The sequence below is a fragment of the Lissotriton helveticus genome, chromosome 6, assembly GCF_964261635.1.
Source record: "Lissotriton helveticus chromosome 6, aLisHel1.1, whole genome shotgun sequence".
Taxonomy (NCBI): Eukaryota; Metazoa; Chordata; class Amphibia; order Caudata; family Salamandridae; genus Lissotriton; species Lissotriton helveticus.
This window is the reverse complement of record NC_136067.1, coordinates 1,198,679,707-1,198,707,131: the sequence shown is the minus strand read 5'-3', so window position 1 is coordinate 1,198,707,131 and position 27,425 is coordinate 1,198,679,707. Positions and strand designations below refer to the sequence as shown.

At 42.4% G+C, this 27,425-nt stretch overlaps 1 protein-coding gene across 7 annotated transcripts in view; it reads right to left on the bottom strand.

Annotated features, from left to right (window-relative positions):
- LAMA2 (laminin subunit alpha 2) overlaps positions 1–27,425 on the bottom strand; it is a 3,430,794-nt gene that overhangs the window by 2,071,101 nt on the left and 1,332,268 nt on the right. For all 7 annotated transcript variants that reach the window (XM_078648920.1, XM_078648921.1, XM_078648915.1 and 4 more), the window contains exon 15: positions 1,641–1,752. In XM_078648920.1, the coding sequence (XP_078505046.1) occupies positions 1,641–1,752 (112 nt within the window). The remainder of the gene's footprint in view (positions 1–1,640; positions 1,753–27,425) is intronic.

Below are 27,425 nucleotides of genomic sequence, written 5' to 3'. Positions count from 1 at the left end.
CTTGGGTATCTAGCACAACTTTAGAGGGCTGCTGGTGTGTCAATTTTAGTATGGGAGTACCAGCGGCGCAAGGGGCTTGTAAATAAATCCCTAGATCTTTAACAGTCTACAAATAAAAAGGTGCTGAAATAAAACAGAACTTAAATGTTCCCTCAGTGCTCCAAAGGTATGTAACAAAACACATTGCCCACGTGAGGCTTGCACCACATCTCCTGCAATTCATACTTACGTTTGGGTCCAACTTTTTAACCTCTTCCATGCTCATGACGGCTCGTCATGAGCCACGGCGCTCCGGTGCTCATGACGAGCTCAGCTCGTCATGAGCCGTGGAACGCTCGCATGCGGGGATAATTCCCCTGCTGTGCTGAGCGTTCCACGGCAGGTAATGCACCTGTGACGAGCTGAGGTCGTCATGAGCTCAGGAGCGCCGTGCCTCATGACGAGCTCAGCTCGTCATGAGCATGCGGGCGCCGTGCGCGCCCCCTCCCCCCCAGCACAGCGGGAAATTAACCCCCGCAGCGAAGGGGTTAAGGACCCCTCAGGCTACGACAACTTTCTTCACTATATATAAACATTCTCTAAAACATTTGCCTCACGTTCTAATTTAGGGGCTTATTATCAAGAAACGGCGTTAAAATTATCGCCGCTTTAGCGGCAGGAAACTGCCACTAAAGCAGCGATAATGAGCTTGATAATATGCCCTGGAGAATTCCCATAGAATCCCATGTTCTGGTGTGAACATGGGCTTCTATTGGAATTCTCAAGGGCATATTATCAAGCCCATTATCGCCGCTTTAGCAGCAGTTTCCTGCCGCGAAAGCGGCGATAATTATAACTCAGTTTCTTGATAATATGCCCCTTAGTTACTTCTCTGGGTCATTTTCCTACATTTGCTATGTTCAGGTATTCCTTCATCACCTGATAATTAGGTGTTGGATATGTAAATACCAATGAATAAGCATATAATAACATTACATTCGTTTGAACTATTTGCTATCCATCAGACAGCAGGTTTTTCATATTTGAAAAGGGGAAAAAGTGGACTGATTTTTAAATGTTTAACCGTGGAAGTTGGCATCGAAGTACCGACGCTGTATATTGGGCAAAACCAATGACAACACAACTACATTCAGTACTTTTCTCTTCAACAGCTTTGAAAATATTTTAAAACATTTGCGTAGTACTGTACAGTTGACATGGCAACAAGGTGAATGATTAGACCCTCCAGGTGCGCAGTTATTTTTGAACATGTTGAGGACACATACATACAGTGGTAGAATGCTGCCGTCGCGTTTTGTTCTTCAGATAAAAGTGACAGTGCTAGGTTAAAACGTGGAAATGACTGGTGGCGCTGATGGCCCTTCCCACAACATTTATAACGGTATACAGCTAGATTATTTGCTGGGTTGTCTATAACAAGCCTTTCAGAGAATTCAAAGCAAGCACCATGCTTTATTATAGCTATTGCTATTGCAAACGCCTTACCATGTGTCTGTTTGCTTTTTTTTTTTTATTTCAAAAGATTTTATTAGGAATACTTATATCGGAGACGAAGGCAGTTATTTGTCTGATCCAAAGGCCTTGGGAGTCAACTCTAGTTTAAGTCCAACAAGAAAGACAACATTCAGGAAAATACTCACTTCGCACGAAGTTCCGCTGTACCCTGGAGGACAGTTGCAAATCTCAACTGACGGAGCAATTTCTCCACTTAGCACAGACGGGTCTGCTACGTCAAGGCTCACAGAGCTCAATCTAGGCGGAATGAAAAAAAGAAAACAAAACAGAGCCGCGTATGAAAAAAGGCAGGTGTAAAAGAAAAAAAAACATGTGATGTTAATGTAATCACGCCACATCATGAATACAATCAAATGACTTTTGAAAGAATCAATGTCATGCTTATTACTGCCTCCAGAAATTATGCACAGACGCCAAGCTACAAGATACATTGAATTATTGAGGTGCTCATACCCTAGAAAAAACAAGCTTTGGCAAAGTCAGCATGTTAAAAATAAAAAAAATAAAAAGACGTGATGACGTGACCACTCTTGGGCGCATCATTTTGTAGGCTTTCATGCTTCGCAACACATTTGTGCACCTACAGAACTGCACAGGCACCATTTTTCTTTTAATACATATAAAAGGGACCACCGTTGTGAGGGCACAATAGAGGATTAAGCAGGGGGGATAGGGAGAAAAGCAGTACACATGGGAAATAAAAACAATGAGAGTGAGGGAGAAGGACATGATAGAGACAGCAAATCGGAGCCTGGCAGGGTGGGGGCGTTGGCTCGGGGAAGTCTTGGCACAGAGAATGAGCATCACACCCGAAAGTGAGCAACAGGGTGGAGAAGTGGGAAAGGGAAACAGCAACATACAGCAAGGGAGTAGGATGATAGAACCACATGAGAAATAAACACAAAGGAGAGAGCAAAAAAAGGGGCACAGTGGAGGGAATTTGTTCAGGGGAAAAGTGCCCCAGGGCGAGAGCTGGAAAACAGTTATACTTTAATGAAGTGCTTCCCTTAGAAGAGGGCTGTGAAACAATGCAAGTCAGCCAAGCGAAAGAATCATGAGGAGGCAATGCTACAGAGAAGGGTCAAACACCAAAAGAGGAAGACAAGATATCAAATATAAAGCAAGCAAATGTGAGTGACAATAAAGCCAACCAATGGAAAGCAACAGGTGGGCGGTAAGCCCACTGTAAATTCGCAATAGATCTTTTTGCACCAGACAGCATGCGGTGACTGGCAGATGAGACCTGAAAAAGGTAAAGAAAATTGCTCCAAAAAATTAACTCTTAAAAAGGGCTGTTTTGCACATGTTTAGAAGTCAATGGGTTGGAAGTTGGAGATGGCAAAAAGCAGACACGCTAAAAGTGTTCTTGGACTTTTACAGAGGAATATTTGTTCTTGTAAATAAGATGTTTCCTTACCTGGATTGTTTAACAATCATAGAAAATGCCTAGTATTGACCGATATTTTAAACTAGGCAGAGAACAACCAATAACATATCTGATACGACTTAATGCTTTTTTTTTTATCTAAGAGTTTGTCATAGCACGAACCAAACCAAGGAAGTATTACATAAATGTGGCTCGTTTCCCGTGGAATTTGTAACAGTAAGGAAAGAACCTTTATATTGAGTACAAACACCTTCAAGGTAGAATGTTACATTAAAGTAATACAAATTATCTTGGTCTTAGAGTATAAACTAATTAAAAATCATTAAAACTACTTTAGAAAAGCAAGAATTTATGTCTTCGCACTAGTGGTCTGTGCTACAAGTTATGCTGGCAGAGCACTTTCTCCAACTCAATGGGTTTATGTAGAGAACCCCAAACTACTACCATTTATGTGAATGATGTATGTGGTTACATAAAGAAAAAAATCCGTTTTTGAAACTTACATTAAAATACCATCCAGTACACTAATATTACCTCGTCAACTTAAGCATGGATTTTAGAAGTGTTGAATCTTTACCATTGCAAACAGTTGGCGTATTGTACTAGATTGTGATCCGCAACTACTATCATAGGCGTTGAAAGTAGGGGTGCGGGGGGGAGGTGCTGCAGCCCCCCAAAAATAACTGTGCTGCAGTTCAAAAAGTGAATGAGCAATAAAGATGCCTTGACATTTTGTGTTTTTCTTGTTACATTTACTGTGAGTTCAATGACAAAGGCCAAATGTCAGGCTATGTCTTCTGACAAATTGATGGCAATTTAAAAAACTGTGTTTACTTTTATTTCTCTGACTGCAAAGTGGGAGGAGTTTAAAAAGAGATCTAGGTGACAATATTGCTGGGGTACAAAAAGTGAAAGGAAAGGCTGTAGGAAGTCGGTTTAAGTCTAACACACAGCAACATTTAAATACCTCTAAATTTACTATTTCCTAATATATCAGTAATTAGGAAAGAACAAACAAAGGACTTTTTTGTTTTCTGAAGTGTGATGGAAAAAAAGATTGTAATGGGTTCAAAACAAATTAAGCTAGTATACTTGGTTATGCAGAAATGATAAATATTTGCTGAAAGTGGATTTCCAGACATTATCGTTTGTGCACTATATAGTTACAACACTGCATGTCTATGCACATTTATTATTCAGTTCAACAGAAAATATGTGGTCTGTAAATGGCAGTGTGCTACAACATCAATGCTCCAAAATGCACCACCAGCTATATACCAAAGTCTCAGCACTCCCCTTTCTTAATGGGCGTGGCACATTTGCTACACTTTTTTGTGAGATGCTTGGATTTTTCATAATTCCTATGACTTCAGTGGTATAAAAATAATGGCAGCCTCCCCACTCTGAAAATTGTTCCAGCACTTATGAATGCTATTAAACCTGTGTGTGATGCTGCCTACAAGTTGCTGTCTATGCAGTGCTTTCTATACTTTATTCAAATCCTTGGTTTTACTGTGTGTGGTGGAGTACAGGTCTCACCCCTTGATCATCTATAATGATTACACCCCTTTTGTTAAAGACTCATTATGGAGTTTCCATAGAAGCCTAATTTTTACTTTCTCCTTTCTGCGGCACATTAGGAGAAAACAATCCTCCTTTATAAAAGCTCTTTAGTGTATTAGAACGATTTAGACGGAATCTACTCATGCTTTAGTAACTGTGCTCAATATATTATTTGGGATCTTGACCCTTGCTCAGGGGCGTGACACAGGCCCCTGCAGCCCCCGCGGTGCGGGGGCCCCTTACCCTCCAGGGGGCCCCGTCAGCACCGCACTTCTGCTGGGGAGCTCTAGATTGAGTCCGGAGGGGGCGGTGGGCCCCTTCACGTACCCTGCAGGGGCCCCCCCTCAAGGTTCGTTACACCACTGCCCTTGCTGGAATTATTTACTCAGGATCTACTCGTTGTCTAAATATATTTAATCTGCTCAGTATAGTTGTGATAGATAACTTTATCAGTGTAACTGACTTTATTTGTAATAAGGATGATCTAGGTCTCTGTGTATTACTAGTCTTCAATAGATGTACAAGGGGGCTGCGACTTTGCAATAATATTGTTTAAGACTCACTTTTAGTTTTTTTCCTAAAATGCTGATATGAGAGTAAGTTTATATGTTAATATTGTGTAATTGAACTGTTTTGATATGGCTTGTTTATGTATTTGGCATGGTTTTAGGGGTTTGACATCCTAAATAAATGTAATTTCCCATAGAGTACAGTGCAAGTCGTTGTAGCAGACGTGAGTGGCTGCTGCTGCATGCACAATGAGGAACTGTGATGAGAAATGCAGAGCTGGATTCAGTTAGGTGAAAGGAGGTACATCCTACAGCATATCTTGAGGGACCACCCCACCACAAGGGTAGCAGAAAACACATTAGCCAGGGCACATATTAACACCACAGAGAGTCAGCCTAGTGGGCGATGGAACGCTTCCAAACCTCCAACAATAAAGATGGTTTAGTACCAAAATTTCAGAATTTAAATATTGACCTGCCAAAATATTGTGGCTCAAATATCTTCATAGACTCTCATGAAGATAAACATGTATGGGTAAATATAGAATTACTAATATTAACTCCACAGCTATATGCCTTGAAGATATGTATTTCTCCATGTCAGTGTAAAAGATTTTGGCATAGTGAGATTTCTCCCTCAATTTACCAATTGACAACCCATAGATGCGTTTGTTCTGGTGCCAGTTCCCCAAACCTTGCAACTTGTGTAGCATTCACTGCTTACTTAATTGCCTCTTACAGTTAACAGTAGATAGAACAAAAATGAAGCATTAATTTAAAGGAATACATGTTCAAACAGTGAAAGATATCAGATCCTGTCTCTCAGCAATAATAAAACTAATGTCAAGACATTTTCTGAAGGCAAAGGAAGGTCTCATTTTGAGGCATATGTTCTACTGGCATGCTGATTTTTTTCCATATCACATATGGCTCTTACTACCACCTAGCAGCTTGACTGATGGTAACTTATCATATTCCTCTCAAGTAAAAGCAGTATCAAACTCTTGCAGAATAATTGACGGGCAATATGGGCCGTTGAGGCCAGAGGTCCATCAACAGGGACCTCAGATGAGGTGTGACTTGGGATCTTTCTCCCACTATCCCTTTCACATGCAGGAGCAGGTTACTGAGGTGTTTCACCTGTGAAATCCATAGTGTCTTCCCGATGATGATGATGAGAGTGTCCACAAGCTACAGCTGGGTGATATCTCATATCAACCTCGATGGCCACTGTTTTAAAAACATACAAAATAAATAATATTCTCATACCTCCCAAACAACACTCATACAACTAATAAAGGCTGTAAACCTGATTGAATTTTTGGGAAAAGTAATGTCAGATGCCATAGTTCTGATCTCTTTCTATAAAAGTTACAACAAAGGCAATAGGCCTAATTTATTTATTATGAAACACGTATGTTAAAACTAATCAGCCTTAAGGGTGGATTGTTAACAGGGCCGGACTGGCCGTAGCAGGTACCGGGCATTTTCCCGGTAGGCCGCCAGAGTTGGGGCTGGTTTTGGGCCGCTTGGGAGCAATTTTTGTTACCAGGGCCGTCAATATTGGCCCATTGTTACAAAATTGGCCGAAACTGACCCAAGAAAACAGCTCGGCTGCAACACCGTCCTCCTCCCTTGGGGCCCGGCTGAGCAGTTTGCCATGGCCGGTTTAGGTTCCCAGTCCTGCCCTGATTGTTAATGTCCTGTGTTAAGCTTGCAGACATGTATTTTGTTTAATGATCACTCACAGGTTACCTTTGTTGCCTGCTCAGACTAACCCCAGGGGGTAAAAGATTTACACTGTCATATTTCTTGCTAGAAAGTCTTCAGAAGGTCTGACAAGATTGTCTGTCACGAGCTTGTAATAAAACAAACATGAAGAAACAGTAGTTGAGGGGTACTCACAGGGATAATTCATTCCCGGAACTACTGATGTTGGGCTCGTGTGTGCCTGAACATCTCCGGTATATTATTAGGCATGTGGCCTCTACATGGGAGTCTGTGGTTAGCGTTGCGATAGGTAGGGCACCTTACCCCCCCTGAGGTCCCATTGTGGGCGGTTGTTCCATTTGGGAAGATCGTTCAAGTTATGTCCGTCTCTAGATGGGTGGAGGGCGGCTGGCGAATGATGGAAGATCTGTATTTAAATCAACATTTCCTGACCAGGGAGGAAGCAGTAACTACATTTGATCTAGGTAGGGGTCAATATCTTCAATACGCAAAAGTGGCTGCGGTGGCGCAGGAGGTATTGCCGATGTTCCCTGAGGAGCCTCCAATAGCTGCCACCCTTCAGGCCCTTGTGAGTCTTGCTAGGAGCGGTAGACTGGTCTCTCATATTTATCGAGCATTAAGGGCAGATCTCGCTGTGCGCCCACTTCCGATTTAGTCTAGATGGGACAAAGTGTTGGGGAAGCCCCTTACAGATTCTGGAAGGAAGAGGGTTCATGAAGGAGTAAAGCAAATCAGATTTAAAACGTATCCAATTTAATATTGTGCATCAAACCTATTTAACCCCACGAGTTTTGCATAAAATATATCCAGATCGTTCCTCCTGTTGTCCCAGATGCGGTTGTGATGCTGCCTCATGTTTGCATATGATATGGGAGTGCCCGAGACTGAATTCTTTTTGGGACTCCATCCTAGAGAGATTGCGCCGAGTAATGGGATGGACGCTGCCCCAGTCTATGAAAGAGATACTGTTGGGTTTACTCACCTGTCCCAAGGGATAGAAGCTTAAGTAGATTTCTCCAACTGGGATTAGTGCTGGCCAAAAGACGAATAGCGATCCACTGGATGGGTTCCCAACCCCCCAAGGTGGAAATTTGGGCCAAAGATTTGAGGCAATTTGCAACATGGAATGGATCCGTATGAAGAGGGTTAGGTCGGATGATAAGTTGGAAGAAGATACTAGGGTCTGGTATGCTTAGATGTTAGAGGTCTTCTTGGAGATTGCCTCTGACACGCAGCGATTGGAGGGCACACAAGTAGTCCACGCTGAGGATGCTTCAGAGGCGCGGCGTTCGGACACTCCCGTGTTAAACCCAGAGTAATCATACAGCTGTATAGAGCAATTGGGTGAAGTGACTTATGACTAGGCTGGAGATTCTTTTTGTCTGTTACCCGGGGGGAGAGGGGTGGGATTGTTTATGTCATTTTGTTTTTGTGATTGGTTTATTGAGAAATCTAAACTTGTTATATGCATTGTACAGAGTAGAGATGTAGATGCTTATAATTAGTATGCTCTCCTAGTTCAAGAGGTATTATTCCTTCATGCATATTTTTCCGTTACAATCTCAGCTACATGTCAAAAATGTTTGTACTACATTTATTGTTACTTTATAAGATTGATCTGCTCTGAGAGATTGATGTTTCTGTACTGACTTTCTGAAACCGGAAGGTTTGAACCCTCAATAAATAAAAACGGTAAACAGACATAATATCGACTCTAAAATATCGACTGGACATAATATCGAGTATAAAATATAGACTGGACAAAATATCGACTGTACAGAATATAGACATCAAAAATATTGTTTTTAAGGTAAGTAATGTAATATCGAATGTTAAAAATATAGACAGTTAAAATATCGAAGTATATAATATAGGTAATTAAAAATATCTAATTTTTAATAGTATCTAATTTTTTATAATGTTTTTTATGTTATTATATGTGTGAAAATTGTGTATGTATGTTATAATTAATTTTAAATAATTAAATTTGTTTTTTTATTTTTTGCGTAATTAAATTCTGTAGCGGGTTGTGGGTTTATAGGGGAATAGGGTGGGAAGTAATTTAATTATAATTAATTAAATATGTAAATTTATTTATTAATATTATTTTTTAATTAAGTGTTAATTAATTTATATTTGGTAAATAATTACATTTTAATTGGCAATTCATTTTAATTAATTGAATAATTGCTAATTATGTTAATTTTACTAATTTATTTTCCGTAGCGGGTTGTGGGTTTATAGGGGAATTGGGTGGGAAGTAATTTAATTCAAATTAATTAAATATGTTAAAAAAATTATTGGTATTTTTTTAGAATTAATTGTTAATTAAAATGTTATGGGTAATTAATTAAATTTTAATTGGCAATGAATTTTATTTAATTGATTAATTGCTAATTATGTTAATTTTAATTATTTATTTTCAGTAGCGGGTTCTGGGTTTATAGGAGAATAGGGTGGGAAGTAATTTATTTATAATTAATTAAATATTTCAATTAATTTAATTGTATTTAATTTGAAATAATAGATAATCAAAGTTTTAATTGATAATTAAATAAATTAATTAATTTGGATTAATAGGTAACAAATAAAAATAATTAATTTTAATTTGTAATTTCAATTGATTAATTGTTATATTAAAATAAATTGGGAATTACTTTAAAATAATTTGTTATAGATATTAATGTATATTTTTTAAAATAATATATGAAGTATTTAATTTCCCTACTGTTGCACACTCTGGAGTGGGAATAGTAATTTTTACCCCTACGCTATCCAACGCTTTCCCTACTGTAGCACTCTTTGGAGTGGGAATAGTAATTTTTACCCCTACGCTATCCAACGCTTTCCCTACTGTTCCACTCACTGGAGTGGGAATAGTAATTTTAAACCCTACGCTATTCATTGCTTTCCCTACTGTTGCACTCTTTGGAGTGGGAATAGTAATTTTTACCCCTACGCTATCCAACGCTTTCCCTACTGTTGCACTCACTGGAGTGGGAATAGTAATTTTAACCCCTATGCTATCCAACGCTTTCCCTACTGTTGCACCCACTGGAGTGGGAATAGTAATTTTTACCTCTACGCTATCCAACGCTTTCCCTACTGTTGCACCCACTGGAGTGGGAATAGTAATTTTTACCTCTACGCTATCCAACGTTTTCCCTACTGTTGCACCCACTGGAGTGGGAATAGTAATTTTTACCCCTACGCTATCCAACACTTTCCCTACTGTTGCACTCTTTGGAGTGGGAATAGTAATTTTTACCCCTACGCTATCCAACGCTTTCCCTACTGTTGCACTCACTGGAGTGGGAATAGTAATTTTTACCCCTACGCTATCCAACGCTTTCCCTACTGTTGCACTCTCTGGAGTGGGAATAGTAATTTTTACACTTACACTATCCTACGGTAATAATATTGATTATAATTTAATTATATTATGTTACTATATATATGTTTTAACAAATATGATTGTAAAAAATTTTTTTTATAACTTTCAATAAATATTTAAATATTATAAGGTAATTTAAGTATTTTTAATATATTTTAGTAATTCATTTTTCATATTAATTTAATTTAACACTGTTTTTAATAAAGTCGATATTTTAATTAACTATATTTTTGTAAACGATATTTTGTAGTCGATATTTTTGTACTTACCTGTTTGTAGATACAAACTCGATATTCTGTCTGTCGATATTTTGTCAACGATATTTTTTCAACTCGATATTATGTCCCTCGATATTATGTCAGTGATCCAATAAAACATGTTTAAATTTTTTTTTAAAAACATGAAAATTGAAATATTATGAATATATTACGTATATATGTATTCTGGACATAAAAATGGAAGGAAATTAATCAGTTACGAAAAAAGGTGTCACGTCAACATCAATAGAGCCAATGCCATAAAGTCGATGGTTAAAGCACACTGCTTCCAAACATGATAATATTCAGCATTGGGCAATGGTTGAGCCACTTTGGACATTGGCTCTATTGTCCTATGATTGACTGCATTTTTCTGATCATGTACTCAGCCACCAGAAAATAAGCAGCGCTTCACTGCCAGGTGTGATGGCCAGTCCTTCGATATGCTATTTTTTCCACCCATTTATTTTCTTCTCATCTGTCTATTTAAATTTTTTTAGAGCAATACACAGCTCACCAGACAGTGTTAACACACTGCTTGCTTGTCATTTCGTTTCATCTGCTATGTGACACTTCCTGCAGGTCCACGCCCTCTAGACCAGGCTACCATCATAGAACGGTTTTGTACCATTTTTCCTGTTCACCATTCAGAGATGGCCAACATATTGGTTTTAAATGTGGAGGCCAAAATGGAACTTTGAAATAACGAAACACTGGGGCATATTCTCAAGGAACTATCGCTGCGTTATCGGCACTTTATCACAGCCAAAGTGCAATAAAACTAATGCCCTATTCACAAGCTGGTGGTAACAGTCCATATCACCAGTTTACCTGCGATAGTAGCTGCAAAAAACATTGTCTCAGATAACCCCGGCAACTATCGCTAATAAGATGCAGAGTAGGCATTCTCGTGGCAAAAGCCGCAACAACACCACTCCGCAACATTCTCAGCGACCAGCTAGATTGGCTATAAGATCCCAAAACAGGCGATAAAGCATGTTAGCAGCAGTAAATTAACACCTGCTCCGACCTGGTGTAAAGTCGGATGACAGCCTGCACCACAAAAGGGAGCCCAGCCCAGAGCAACACCTGAAGGGCAACAGATGCCATAAGCCACTGATTATGCAGCCTGGACACCCAAGAGGGCCACAACACCCACTGCCACCACCCCCGGGACCACCCCCCCGACCCCGACCACCCCCCTGGACCAACACTGAGGCAGAGCAGGCAAAGACAAAGACCCCCTGAAAATGCACCAACCTCACAGACCCAGCACCAGAGAATTACATTGCCCACCACAGACCCAAAAGAACAACCCTCATCCACATCCTGAACATCATTGCACACAGGCTGCTGGCACCAACACAGCAGACAACCAACATCCCACCTCAGACAAAGCTGCTGGCCGTGCTGCACATGTTGGCCTCTGGAACCTTCCAACCAACAACCGCCAGAGTTGGAGGAGTCTCACAGCCAGCTCAATCCAAGTTCCTCACAACGGTCATGGATGACATCATCAGCTTGGTACCCCAGTACCTATACTTCCCCCACACTGTGCAGGAACAGCTGGAGACCACGTTTTGGGTGCAATTGACTGCATACATGTCCTACTGGTGCCCTCTGGCAACACTGCACACAATAATTGCAACATAAAGCACAGGCATTCCATCAATGTACAGCCAATAGCCGTCCCCTGGGACATCTCCACCAGCGTTGACGACAACCACCCAGACAGTGTGCATGATTCCCATATCTCCCGACAGTCCATCATCACCCAGTGATACCAGGATGGTACCTAAAGAAATGCACTGCTCATTGGCAAGCACCAAATGAACACAACACACACCTCAACTCCACAATCATGCAACTCACAACTTTGGGAATGCACATGTGACAAATTCACATACAACAAGTCAAACAACATGCCCACCCACCAGACACAGCAGCACAACTTACTGTGGGTACCTGGGCCAGCAAAGCACAGAAGCCATCAACGGCATGGTTCCTCAGCCACAAAATAGCTGAATGTGGGGAGAGTTGTCTGGTCTGCCCTGCTGGAGGTGTTGTGTGTCTCTTTGAAATGTGATGGGGAGATGCAGGTTGACATTGTGTTGATATGTATGTTGGCGCATTGTTCTTGTTTGCATGCAGACTGTATGATAATGTACATTGTGACATTTGGACTATATGACGGATGTGAGATTGTACGCGTACATATCCATCGCACAGTTTCCTGCTCGGTGAGATGTAGTTGGCCTGTTTCTGCGCATGTACGGAGCCAGTTGTGTCCTATGTTCTGCAGTGTCGGTGTTGCACATTGTACCACATTGTCATCAATGTGGATGTGCTGTTCTTGCTATATGTGTGTGCTGCAGTGTGCCACGGGGATCAGGGACATGATCAAGGTCATTGAGGGTGTGCAGTGTGCTACACATCATTGTGCTTGTGTTTCATGGTGCCCATGCCCATCTCCCCCCGTGCCCGCAGTTCCTGGTCGTTACTCACCCTGTTGATGTTGTGTCAAGTCCTCTTGAGCTGTGTGCGTACTCCCACCTCTTTGCACCGTCTCCACATGATGACGGTGGCCTCCATTTCCTACATCTCCTCCTGTGGCGAAGGACTCCAACCTCCTATCGCCGCTGCTGCCTTCTTTTTGGCAGCGGGTTTGTCCTTGGTTTGGTTATCACATCATGCCAGCGCCTCTTGGCCTCCTCCATTGACCTCCTCGACACTCCGACTGCATTTATGGTAGTCCAATTGTGGGTCAGTCAATGGTAGTGTTCTATCACCTCCGTGAAGCTGATTTATTTTTCCTGCGTACTTCACCCCGTCTTCCTCTCCCTCTTCTCCTTGGCCTTCCCCGAGCCGGTTGTTCCTTGCTGGTTGTCTGTGGGGCTTGTGGGGTTCGCGTTCACCTCTGCACTCGGTCAGGGTACATCCATATTTCTACGCACTTTGGAATGTTTTTGGTGTGTATTTTTGGTGGCTTTTACAGTGCATTTTCCTGCTAGACGCATGGGATTTGCAGGCCTGCCACTGGTTTTTGCTGCTTTTTGCATCACAATTGGCCTCATTGCAAGTTTTTTGTGTTCTTGCCTCACATGTTTGAGGCTTCGCGTTGACTTTATCGCGGACATTTGACGCGTTGTCAGGGGCCTATGTTGTGAATACTTAGTTAACACAGCGTTATTTTCCCGCAGTAGACTGTGATGTTGGAAGTTGCGCTAAGCTAATTTTGCGATGGTTATTACACTTGAGAATATCCCCCACTGTGTATAAAACCATTGCGAGACGTCCACCTGCTGCTATGTTCGATTGCATGTGTGATTTCAGGAAAATGTCTGCCATGTTTAGGTGGCATCATGTTTTTCTTCTTCTACTTTTATTCTTTTGGTTCATCTTGCATATGTTGGTGAATTTGTGCATGAGTTAACTGTGCTTGTGGGAGTGGATGGATAAAAGAATGTGTCAAAGGGTTCATAAATGAACGCATGAGTGTTAAAATGCATGACAGAATGCTAGTATGATGTCTCACTAAATACTTAAATCCATCATTGATTGAGGAAGCACGTTTCGTTTAAAAGCAAGACCTATCAGCGTTATTAATGCTTGTTACTAAGGTCACAATTTCCAGATTTAACTTGTATGCACAGTATTTGAATAATGTGTTGATTCTGTGTGGTGCTTTCATATGGTAAAACCGCACAAAATTAGCAAATGTGAAAATACAGCTAGGACACAATGCTATTTTTATGCATAATCGCATCATTTTTATTTAGGATTACCATGCAGTATTGCTGTTCTCAGTTGGACTATTTTCCAGGAGTTTTACCAAGATTTTTGGAATTAAGCTTTAGTCTTCCTAGGAAATTCAGTGTAAGAAATGGGATCTCTGGTAGGCTAAGGCTTGCGCCAAAGCCAGGCAGAGACCCCACTCTAGTCAGGGCAAGGGAGTTACACGCCAAAGATGACCCCTGCTCAACCCCTTGGTAGCCTGGCACGAGCAGTCAGGCTGATCCCGGAGGCCATGTGTAAAGCATTTGCGCACGCACACAGCAACAACATCCCAGGCACACTACAAAAGGAACTCCACACAAGGTTATATCAAAAATAGCCTATGTATTCTCATAACACATTAGAATAGTAATCACATGATATACATTGTGCCACCTGGCACTTGGATATATCTACAACGGATTGTATACACCTGACAGGGCCCACTGGACCACTGTCAGACCCATCACAAAGTGAACTTAGTAAAAGTAAAACATATCATAAACGTACAACCAGTAATCACTGTACTCAGCATCCTCCTGTAACATAAACCACATTATGCCCAGTATCACATTAGGTGTGAATTACATTCTGCGCCAACCTCATCAGTCTATCTTAGACCCTAACCTCCTAAGCATCACTCACATTAGGGATATACTCACAGTAGGAAATAATCTCCCTGGCATAAACATATTACGCACATAATCTGATCCCCAAACGCATTTAGAGGCATGAATCATAGTATATTTATTACATTACCGAACATCGCAGAAATCACTGACCCCCTGGCCAACTGGCATTCTCCAAGGGGGGCTCAAATTTCCTGTGTCCAGAATGTCAGGGCTGTTGCCTGTGCAGCGGAATCCAATGTGCGCCATTGCGCTAGGGCCCAGGAGTGCATCTCACTCCTATCTCATAATGCCCCTAAAGAACTGTGGCCTAAACGTTGCAGCTGCCCACGACTTGCTGGGCAGCTGTGAAGCAAACGAGGCTGGGCACCACTGTGCCCCTTCTGTCCCTCTCAGGGACTATAGATTTACTTTGGGCAAAGCATTGCAGCTGCCTGCTCTCTCGCAGGGCAGCTGGGAAAGGAGCAAGCACCAACGAGGTGCAAATTGGAGTCCCCCTCTGGGAATCTGGGATTTCATAATGGCCCAATATTTGCAGCTGTCCGCTATCAGGTGGGGCAGCTGGAAAAGAAAATAAACACTGGTGCAGGGTGCGGGCACTGGCAATATGCCTTAACACCCCCCCAACCACCGTAGGACTCATCCCTCACTCACCGGCTCCCACGTGCTGCTCCGGTCTCCTTGCTGGCGGAAGGCAGGCTCTGGAGTGGCAAGACTCGGGAGGGCCTCACTCCTCGGTGGCTCTCTCCTCACTTAGGGCAGTCTCGTTCAGCATGACGCGGGGCTCTCTCCCCCATCACAGGAGCCCCACGCTGCTATCGGTGACCTCGGCCGCCACTTCTGCGCTTCACCCGCGCCCCCTCCTGGGACGCAGGACTTCATGGGCACAAGCAGGTCTCCCACCGGCATACGGGAGCACTGGAGAAGCAGACACCGCCTCTCCACTTCACCCGGGCCCCCTCCTGGGACCCGGGACTTCCAGGCAGAGCCAGCAAGGCTCCGGATGGCACTTCCATGGGCGCAGGGCTTCCTTCGAGGAACCCACGTCAGGCATCACGCTGCCTGACTTCCTGTGGGGACGATCGGGCCGCCGCGGTGAATTCGTTTCTTCTGGCGGCAGATGAGGGGTAGTCTCCCTCTCAATTCAAAATATAAAGCGAGGTGGGCACCCGCTATTTTCATGCATATAAAACGGGGTAGGCTCCCGCTCATCGGTGCAATTCGGGGTGGACACCCGCTTCTTCTCCCCTCCATCTGGGGGAATCCCCACATCAGGATTCCCTCGGGAAAAGAATGCAGCTCAGCGCTGTGGAGCCCTCGTGCTCCTTCTATGGGTCAAATGAAAAATATAGCACTCCCAGTGCACTAGAAGCAAGAAAGAGCATCAGAATATAGCGCTCCCTAGGCGCTTAATTCCTGCAAGAGTCCCAGGGGCATAGCATGCCCCAAGGAGGCCAGCACACAGGGCCCTCCAGCAGGGAGGCAGCCCCACATGGCGGTTTCTCCTGGGCCCCAGCAGCTGCAAGCCCTCGCAGGTTTTGGATCAGGTACAGAACTTTTTCATGGGGTCACCGCCCCCTGTATTTATATCAAAAAATCCCTTTGTGGCACAGCACAGAGCTTGGGGATACCATTCAGAACTGGTTTAGGGGGGATTTGGAGCACTTTGTTTTGCCCAGCTCCTCTCCCCTTTGTCAGGTGGGGGCTCAGTGATCAGACACACCACAGGGGGGCAGAGCGAGCACTGTACAACCTGGGCACAGTCCTATTCAGAGTCAGGGGATTTCTCCTCCCAATACTCTCAGCACAGGTGTCCCATGCGATGTAGCTGACTCACCCTGCCCCTCCTGGAGCTACCCACACCTCTCAGCTCCTTTCAATCACAAGCCAGACATGCAATTCACATCAGGCAAGCAGATACATAGCACACTGAAAGGCCAAATTTCTCCACCAGTCATCATAAATCTGTGCACACCATTGCGCAGCATTTATTCTCACAAGTTTATACATACTAAACGCAACTCTGCACTCCTCTCAGGAATTACCATGGACACACATATCCCCCATGCATTCCTATGGGAGGGCAGGCCAATCTCACCACACACACTCAGAGAGCACCTGCACTTTACACTGGGCCACAGTGCTAAAGTGCCCAGAGGCCTAAAACCACTAACACCATGTCAGAGTTTAAAGCAAAAAGTTCAGGGGTGAAACTGCCAAAAGGGCCAAGTCCAACAGTAAGTAAGGGAACTGCACACTTTTTCATTAAAGCATGGGGGAAAAGATCTTCTGACTATATATGCTTGCATGGTGCAGCATGTGATGCCTACGACTAACAGGGAATTAACTGGATAGTACATGTGTAATGGTGCAGTTGAGAGCATGAGACCCTAACCCATGAACAATTAGGGGCTGTATATCAGAAGGTGCCTCGGGGGGGAAACAGGAGCTTGTGCCCCCTCTGCATGCCCCCAGGACACTTTGGTATTACAGATGTGGCCACATAAACTTGTCAGCCCTTCTTTAATACCGATAGCGCTGGAGTACTGAAATCGCCAGTGCTACTTACAGAGGGTGTTCCTCATTTGCATGGGGGCATGGCCCATGCAAATGAAGGAATCCCTTAGTCTTTGTGCCCGCACCCTATCACAGACGCGAGAGCAGAAGCTGTCAGGAGGCGCAATGATAGTGCGCCATCTAAAAGGTGGTGCACTGTTAGTGCGTCCCCTGGGAGCAGCCCTATGGAAGGGGGGAAGGGTGTCCCATGTACCCCCTAGACATCTACTTGCAGGTGGGTGCCGTCACTCACTGTCCCGCGTTCAAGGGGATCTCCAATCCCCCTTTAAAGTGCAGGTGGGGTGCCACCTGCACAGTGTAATACTGAGCGGCTGCTTCAAAGCTGCTTCATATTTCACTTGAATGCGCTTCCCCCAGGCCAGCACGAGTTCGCGGCTGCCCTGGGGGCAGCGTATTCTACGTAATAGGGCACACTTTCCCAGTTTGCGGTTGCTGCATCTGTTTTAAGATGCGCCAGGCGCAAACGGGGAAAGTGCGCCCTAATACATAATATGGCCCCATAATTCCCTCGATAGATACTAGCTACTCTCAAAGCACTAAAAAGTCAAACCACAACAAAAACCACACGGTGCCCGAGTCAGTAGCCCTTCAGGACTTGAACTTGCCTCACAACTATGACACTCTTCTTAATTGGGTAACAAAAGTGTTGCATCCGTGGCATGTCCCTTTCTTCAGCATTTTAGCTCTCGAACTCCATTAGTGGAGAGTTGGCTTCGAAAAAAATGTTTTATAGACTAAATTGTGCTTTTCGTGTTATGTTTATGGTGCTGAAAGTGTTTTATTTGTTTAATAAATGGAGATTTTGTTGTTACACAAATGAACATTATTTGAACTGTGGATGGGAAATTATATTATTGGACTGCTAGTCAAAGCACTTGAAATGTTTACACTCAAATGCGATAAATCGCTGCAGTTTAAAAAAACAAACGATACCAGATTTTTTTCACAAACTGATACATAGTAGTGTTCACCCCATTCCACTCGACAAACCAATGTCTTGATTTATTTCATATTTTGAGACGGTGGGACCTCCAATGTTCAAACCTTTTTTCTCAAAACAGATAATACTGGATTAAAACCAAAAGTAAGCACTGCTGAAGGTATACCCATTGTTTATTATTGTAACTAATTCTCTGTGAATCTACACTTATTTAAACCCGGGATAGATTAATATCACACACGGCCCACCTAATGACAATCGATCGTTTTCAAAATGGGCGTCAATATAACTTCCTGCCAAGAGCAAAGTGCAGGATCGAACATATGTAAAATGCACCCCCTGTGTCTGCTAGTAAAATTCGCAATTCGCTTACATTTCAAATTATTATTATAGTTTATTTGCTCAGCTTATTAGCATTTATATATAAACTAAGAGGGACATGGGAACGAAACATAAGACTTTGTGAAAAATCTGCAATTTAGGCAGAACAAATGGGGTAAATGTTGTTTTGTGAATGTTTCCAGACCACCAGCTGCTCGCTCGCCCATCATGCTCAATACATTATGGGAACAATAGAAATTCCCATACACATGAAATACATTTGTATTCATGGAACGCTTCCAGTTTTCATTACGACCTGCTACATGGAAAATGGGATTTTAATGTGATTAACGGTTACACCAGTTAAACAGTTATTCATTTCGGAACGATACCGTGGTTTTGTGCCTCGGTCTGCTCGTTTTTTTATTCCCAGGTGGCACTCTGATTTTCTTCATCATTTGAATGCAAACTGCTTGCAGCAGCAGTGTGCTGAACTACACAAAGTTGCAACGCAGTTGAAAGATCCGCGGCTAGCGACTGAACTCAAATGTGTAAACCGAACACTAACAATTGCTTGCAACATGTCAGGTGAGGAAATAAAAATAAACCATTATGGGGACCATGTTAGTTCTTAAGCTGTATATAGCTGGTGGTAACACCCTCTCTCATAGTGGAAGGGCGAGAAACTACTTTGGGAGATGTTTAAATACAAAGCTTAGGGTGGCAGTACTGTGCATGCATGTGTTCATCTTTGGGGGACAAAAACGCCGCCCCCCTGAGAGTGCGCATGCCTTTGAGAGCAGGCATGCAATGCCCATAGGGCTGAAAGGGCTTCAGCCAGCCCCACCCCCATCGTGTGTGTCAGCCCGGGCACACACACTGCAGCACCTGAGTTCTTCACAGGTCTTTAACCTCTTCGACGCTCATGACGAGCTGAGCTCGTCATGAGCCACGGCGCTCCGGTGCTCATGACGAGCTCAGCTCGTCATGGCCCGTGGAACGCTCAGGTGCGGGGAGAATTCCCCCGCTGTGCTGAGCGTTCCACGGGAGCCAATGCACCTGTGACGAGCTCAGCTCGTCATGAGCACCGGAGCGCCGTAGCTCATGACGAGCTGAGCTCGTCATGATCATGGGGGCGCTGTGCGCGCCCCCCTCCCCCCCAGCACAGCGGGGGAATAACCCCCGCAGCAAAGGGGTTAAAAGATCATGTACTTGTTAACAAGGCTTTGTTGTTTATTCACCCCTCCTGAGAGCCCCTGCTGCTCCACTCTGCCTATTGCTGGAAAAATTACCCCTCCCCAAAAAATGTTAGTGCCACCCCTGAAATTTGACTCTAGTTGCACCTCTGCTTGACAGTACTCATCAATTTGAAAATGGAGCCACTTGGTCAAAGTTTTCTGTCCAGCTGTAGAGAGGCCAGTGGGAGGGATTCGAAGATGGAGCAAAGATCAACGATGAAGTTGATATTGTTCTACTCCTGCGTCCTGGCTCTATCAGCCTATCGGTGAGGACAGAGAGGACAATGTGGATATGAAAAGAGGATTCACATAACATCCCAGTAAAACTTTGCACTGCTCTCAGAGGAAGTCTATGGAGAACAGTGTTGTCAGAATATAGGAGTCTCCAATGAAACCAAGCATTTTTCAGTGAGAGGCACATGCTGGGGACTGTTCCCTCCTCTGCCCAGGTGAATGGTGCCTTTGCACAGTATGGATTGTGGGCTCTATTTAGATAGTAACAATTGGGGATCAATGATGTTATTCATCTAGCAATGCCAGCAATGGCAGCCTTACAAGTTGCATGTCAGGCATCATCACCATGAAGGACATGAATAGTTGGTCAGGTGAATACAGATCCTTGGTTTGCTCAAGGAAAAAGCACAAATTGTGCCTCACCTCCAATTGTGAAAGATCCCCTCGGCTGAAGAGGTATGGGACACAAGAAGAACATTCAAATAACAATCTTGTCATTCAATTGGAACTCTGACATCACTTAAGGAGTGAATGGAGGGGCAGTCAGAAAAAAACATTGTGCCTCTGTACAGCGAAAAATACTGAAGGGCCGTGAGGTACAAAGGACTTGGAGCACAATCATATGACTGACCAATGTTATTTCTTTAGTACAACAGGCCGACCCATTAGATACAATAGAAGCTTTTTCTGTAATCTCGAGCACCATAGCAATCTTGCAATCTTATGGAAGACTCCGGCTGTGCGGCTTCATGGTCCGGCCCCTAGTGGTTTGACTCTGATTGTTCCCGTGCATTAAGGAAATTGACTGAAGTTCTAGGTATCAAATCAAGGGACTCCCACTTAGTCAGGAAATGTCATAGCTGGTAGAAGGCAGAAATGGCAAGACAGAGGGATTTTTTCAAAGGATGGACTTGGTCAGACTATATAGAGGCTAGCTCACAGATGAGTAGTCCAAAGTTTTGGAGCATTATAAATAGCCCTTTTCTGGTGATGAGCATCGCTGATGCATTGGAGGCTCATATTACGGAACGTGAAAGGGATGTTTTTCAGTCTTCTTCTGCTTTGAGGGAGGGTCCGACCTTGTAGAAGGGAAATCCACTACCCGGTTTACAGTTGAGGAAGTAAGAAAGGGTATAGAGGGATTGTCTGATAACAAGAACCCGGTCCAGATGGGATCACACCCTATCTTTATATCTCTAACATGGATATTTGAGTACCGGCACTTCCCTCTATCATTAATCCGACAGTTGTAACTGACCCTCTGGGGTCCTAGGCAATATTTACTATTGTTCCTGTTTTTAAAAAGGGAGACTGAGACAGCACTCATTGCTATACGCCAATATCCCTGATTGATTCAGTGGTAAAAGTCATTGCCCAAATTTTATTAGATAGACTCTCTGGTTAGGCAGACAAAAATAATATTTTATCAGAAGTACAGTACGTTTTTCATCCAGTATGGGCGACGGTTGATCAATGTTTAAATCTTTACATGATCCTTAAAAAGTATACCATTGCCCATTCCAGCTTTATCTACATGGATTTTATTGATCTGTCTTCCAAGTTTGATCGTGTTAACAGAACCAAGCTTTGGCAGATCATGTTGTCCATTGGGGTAGATAGAGATATAGTCCTTTTTTTAAGGGATCTTCACAGAGACAACAAGGTGGTGGTTTATTATACAAAAGATCTTAAGGTTAGCCAGCAAGCTTCAATACAGAACGGGATCCAGCAGGGCTGTATCGTCGCCCCTTTGCTTTTTAACTTATGTGTTAACAACTTGGACCAGGTCCTCTTGGAGATAAAAGCGGACTTCCCCCAGGTGGGGCAGCAAAGTCCGCTGGTACTATTGTACGCAGGCAACACTCATCTCATGGCCCGGGCAGCCAGGGGGCTGCAAACTTTGCTCAATTCCTTTGTCCACATTATGGAAGACCTGGATTTGTTGGTTAGCAACAAGAAAACGTATGTGATCATGGTGGGACCCCACTAAAGAAAATCTTACACTTTTATGGTTGAGTCCACCCCAACTCCTAAGAGCAGCATTTATTCCTACCTGTGGGTATTGTTCGACTCTGCCTTGAATTGGTGGCCTCTAATAGGTAGAAGGAAAGGTGATTTTGTGAGGGCTAATGCGGCTGCTTTTAATTTTACTTCTTGAATGCGCAACAGACTAATTGGGGCTCTTCTGCAGATATAGAGGGCTAAGTGTATCTCCAAGGTAACCAATGGTAGTGAGATCTGGGGCTACACTTCCCATGATGAGTTGCACATTGTAGAAAACAACTTTTTGAGACAACTTTTATGTGTGCCTAAGGATTCCTCTAATTTTGTAGCACCAAAAGAATTGGGTACGGCCTTTCTTTCCGATATCTTGGCTAATCCTCCCCTTTCTTTATGAATGAAAATCTGGTTTATGATCGGAATTAAACTAAGTAAAACGATTTTAAAGGCTTGTATGCCCCTTGACTAATTTTATCATATCCCCTGGCTTAAGTATATTAGAGAGTGTTTTATGAGTCTGGATATTGGAGCCTTTTTTTTAATCCAGAATTAATTTGTAGGAAGGATCTCTGTTATTTGAAGGAGTCCTTCTTTAGAAAGCATTGGCGTGGGTCTCCCCTGCATTTTTTGCCTTTGCCTCCTGTGTTTTTGCTGTGTGTTGGACTTCATTTTGCTGGTCTAGATGCTTTGGGCACTTTGCCACTGCTGTTCAGTGCCAAAGTACAAGTACTCCCATTGTAAATTGGGGTTATGGATTCGTGATTCCATGATTGGCACAGTTGATATACTAGTAAGACCCTAGTACCGTGCACTATGTGTGACCAGGGCCTGTAAATCAAATGATGCTAGTAGGCTGCAACACTGATTATGCCACCCACAGAAGCAGTTTGTAAAACGTAACTCCGGCCTGCCATTGCAGGGCCTGTGTGCAGTATGGGACTGCCATGTCGACTTGGCAAGTGCACACACTTGCAAGTCCCTAAATCTTCCCTTTTTCTACATGTTAGTCACCCCTAAGGGAGACCCAAGGTACCCCTGTGGGCAGGGTGCATTGTATGTGAAAGGTATTACATGCCCTGATGTGTGTGGCAAGTCCTGATAGTGAAATACTGCCAATTTCGTTTTTCACTATTGCAAGGCTACCTGTACCCATAGGACAGAATGGAGAGTTTGTTTATGACATCTTATAAATACATCAAAACAAAAGGAGAGGCAGGGTAGTGGGACACTCTTACACCCCAGTATCAATCCAGTAAACAAAACAAGAGTATTCCAAGGCAGTTTTAGAGACCATCGGTAAGGAGCAAATAAACGACTTCACTTAAGGCGTTTTTTAAGAAAGCCCTCACTCACCACCTAGTGATGACATGCTTCATCATCGGGCCCCACAGAAGGGACCTAGCATCCCTTCTGTGTGCTACAACGCCAGATCTACTGCGGAGCGGGTTGGTGGGTAAGGACAGTACTGTGCAAAGAATATTAAGTGAGTGATGTGAGGTTAAAAGAAGTCAGTAGTGTATCAAAATTAATTTTATTAGGATCACTAAGGACTTATAAATAAAATGATGTGTAGGAAATATGTCCACAATTATTCGAGTGGTAGTTTCCTAAGTCAGTCGACATGTTTCAGCCACGAAACGGTGTAAATTTACCTGGCATTCTTCAGGACTTGGTGTGAATAAACCCTGGCGGTATGGACTCTCTAAGGCCCACCCTTACCTAGGGACGTGAAAGTGAAAATAAATAGTGAAAAAAGTGCAAGAAAATTAGAAAGAAAAGCTGTCTTTCTAATAACTCCTGGTTTAGGAGGCTTCCGATTTTACGGTTTCTGCACTTTGATAGTGTGATGATTTCACACCATGGGTCACAGGAGGGGGGTGGAGGCGTAATTGGCACACCACGGGTGCCGAGCGTCGAGGGCGGTGTGCCAATTACGCCTCCACCCCCCTCCTGTGACCCATGGTGTGAAATCATCACACTATCAAAGTGCAGAAACCGTAAAATCGGAAGCCTCCTAAACCAGGAGTTATTAGAAAGACAGCTTTTCTTTCTAATTTTCTTGCACTTTTTTCACTATTTATTTTCACTTTCACGTCCCTAGGTAAGGGTGGGCCTTAGAGAGTCCATACCGCCAGGGTTTATTCACACCAAGTCCTGAAGAATGCCAGGTAAATTTACACCGTTTCGTGGCTGAAACATGTCGACTGACTTAGGAAACTACCACTCGAATAATTGTAGACATATTTCCTACACATCATTTTATTTATAAGTCCTTAGTGATCCTAATAAAATTAATTTTGATACACTACTGACTTCTTTTAACCTCACATCACTCACTTAATATTCTTTGCACAGCACTGTCCTTACCCACCAACCCGCTCCGCAGTAGATCTGGCGTTGTAGCACACAGAAGGGATGCTAGGTCCCTTCTGTGGGGCCCGATGATGAAGCATGTCATCACTAGGTGGTGAGTGAGGGCTTTCTTAAAAAACGCCTTAAGTGAAGTCGTTTATTTGCTCCTTACCGATGGTCTCTAAAACTGCCTTGAAATACTCTTGTTTTGTTTACTGGATCTTATAAATATAACCACCCCTAGAAGCAAGGTAGGAAAGTAAAGTTTGATAAGCCTGAACACAGAATGTTAAAATGCATCTTTTAGTGAGGGTGATTTTTACATTCTGTGTTTGAAAATACCACTTTTAGAAATTAGGTATTTTCTTGCTAAGCCATTCAGTATGCCTCTGCCTGGTTTTTGATGGGACTGGTCTGCTTTCCACAATGCTGTCTCCACCTCCTGCCAGGAAGCTGCACCAGTGAGGACAGAACTGGTTTTGGATGGCTACAGACACTTTCTGCCTTCAGAGATCAAAGGGTTCAAAAACAAATTACTTTAGACAATTGTCCATAAAACATTCTAAAAAGTGCACATTAATAAAAACCTTTAAATGAACCCCCCTCCTCACCGCCCCATCCCCATTACATTTCATTTTTTTAAATTCTGTTTAACAGATCGTAAGAACCGAGCAATCCCAACTGCCACATCTAAATATCACATCTCAGACAGTAACTCCACCGATTTGTTCCTATGAAGAGTATCATATTTAAAAAACAAAGGTCCCAAAAACTTGATCCGATTTGCAAGATAAAAAGCGCAGTCCATAAGAATATGCGTAATAGTATATTTAGCTTTCAAAGGGCAAGGACAAAGACCACTATTATTCTGCACCCCAGCCCTATATTGGTGGGATGAATAGATTGGATTACATCCCACCCGAATCCTTAGGATTTCTTTTCTGAAATCTGGATCTGGTAACTGCAATCCTGGCCAAATGAAGCAAACGAGAAGCTAATAGATGATTTCGTCTTTAAATATAATAAATCACATTGTTGTGACACCATAGTTGCAGATTCTCTCAAAACTCGTTTGCCTGAGAAAGTGAGCCAGGATGTGACTAAACCACTACTTAAGTGAACAAAGGATTTGTGTATATAAAAAGTGGGGACCAGACCCCAGACCAGATCCCAGACTTTTAGATCACTTCTGGGAAATCAAGAGGAACCTTTGCCAACTAATTATTAATTAATTAAACATAAATTACTTCTCACCCTTAACCCTTATACACACCACAATCCACATACAACATTAATTACACAATTCTCATAATTAATTTTCAGTCAATAAACTATTATAAATTAACAACTCATTTTTAATTAATTAAAAAGAAATTACTTTCCACCCTATACCCCTATAAACCCCACAACCCACACCTAAAATAAATTACACAATTATCATAATTAATGACAAATTAATTATTTAATATATATTACCAACTAATTATTAATTAGTTAGGCATAAATTAGTTCCCACCCTTTACCCATATAAACCCCACAACCTGCACATAACACTAATTACACAATTCCCATAATTAATTTTCAATCGCCTACTTAATATAAATTAACAACACATTATTAATTAATTTAAAATAAATTCCTTCCCACCCTTTACCCCTATAAACCCCACAGCCCGCACCTAAAAAAGTTCAAACAATTATTATAATTAATTTCAAATTAACTAATTAATCCTAATTAACAACTAATTAATTAATTACAAATAAATGACTTCCCACCCTTTCACCCTATAAAGCCCACAACTCGCACCTAACAATTTTTACAGAATTACCATAATTAATTACCAATTAATTATCTAATTAACATAAATTAACAACCTATTAACAATTAATTACAAATACATGACTTCCCACAATTAGCACTACAAAATCATAATTAAATAAATATTATTAAATAAAAAAATAATGAATTGATTATAATTAAATTACTTCCCACCCTATTCCCCTATAAACCCACAACCCACTAGGGAACTAAAAAACACAAAATGTAATTAAAATAAAATTAATAACTCCTAAATATTTAACAAATGTATTAAAAAACAAAAACAATACTTATACAAAGAAACATACATCACATAAATTCCAATATAAACTAAAATACATAACACTGATTAAAAATTTGATATTTTAAACAACTATATTTTTGCAAACGATGTTAATGACTTCTATATTTTTTAAAACAATATTTCTTACCTTAAATTCGATATTCTTGACCACGATATTCTTGCTGTCGATATTTCTGTGTCACGATATTTCAAGCTCGATATTTGTGTAAGTCAACATTTCCAACTCGAGAATTCAGTCTGAATACCAGTGTCTTTTGTATGGCATTAACTTCTGCATGTTTTCAGTTCTCGTGGAAGGTGGACATTGCAATGGAGGTGTTGAAAAAGGTTTCGAGTAAGTGGCTGATTCTGTCTTCGCCTAGGTTGAAGATGTGGTGATAGCACTGGTCGGTTGGAGCCCCTGAGTGGACCGAGTTCATGATGGAGGCGGTGTTCTGTGGGGCAAGCTGGCTCCATTCAGTTAACCGAATGTGGTGGTAGTGAGTAGAGTTGTTGTGCTGCTTGGAGAAGTCAGTGCTCCTGGGCTGGGGTTTCAAGTTTCTGCAGATGTTTGTGATCTTGCCGTGGAACACATTTGCAAGGTTGTCAGAGAGTTCCTGGTAGGGGGCAATGTTACTTGTTGCAGCTGAGGGATTGGAGAATTCTTTGACGATGTTAAAGAGTTATTTGCTGTTACTGGAGCTTGATTCGATGCATGAGGCTAAGACCTTTTTCTTCAATTCTCTCCTCTGTCCTTGGTAAAGATTGAGGACTCTCCTAAAGGTTTATCATGTATTTTCCTGGATGCTTGGAACAGTGTCTGGGCTGCTTGTAGAGTTGTAGCTTTGAATTATTTTATTTGTTGGTCATGTCCTTGCTGGTATATTAAATCAAATAGGAAT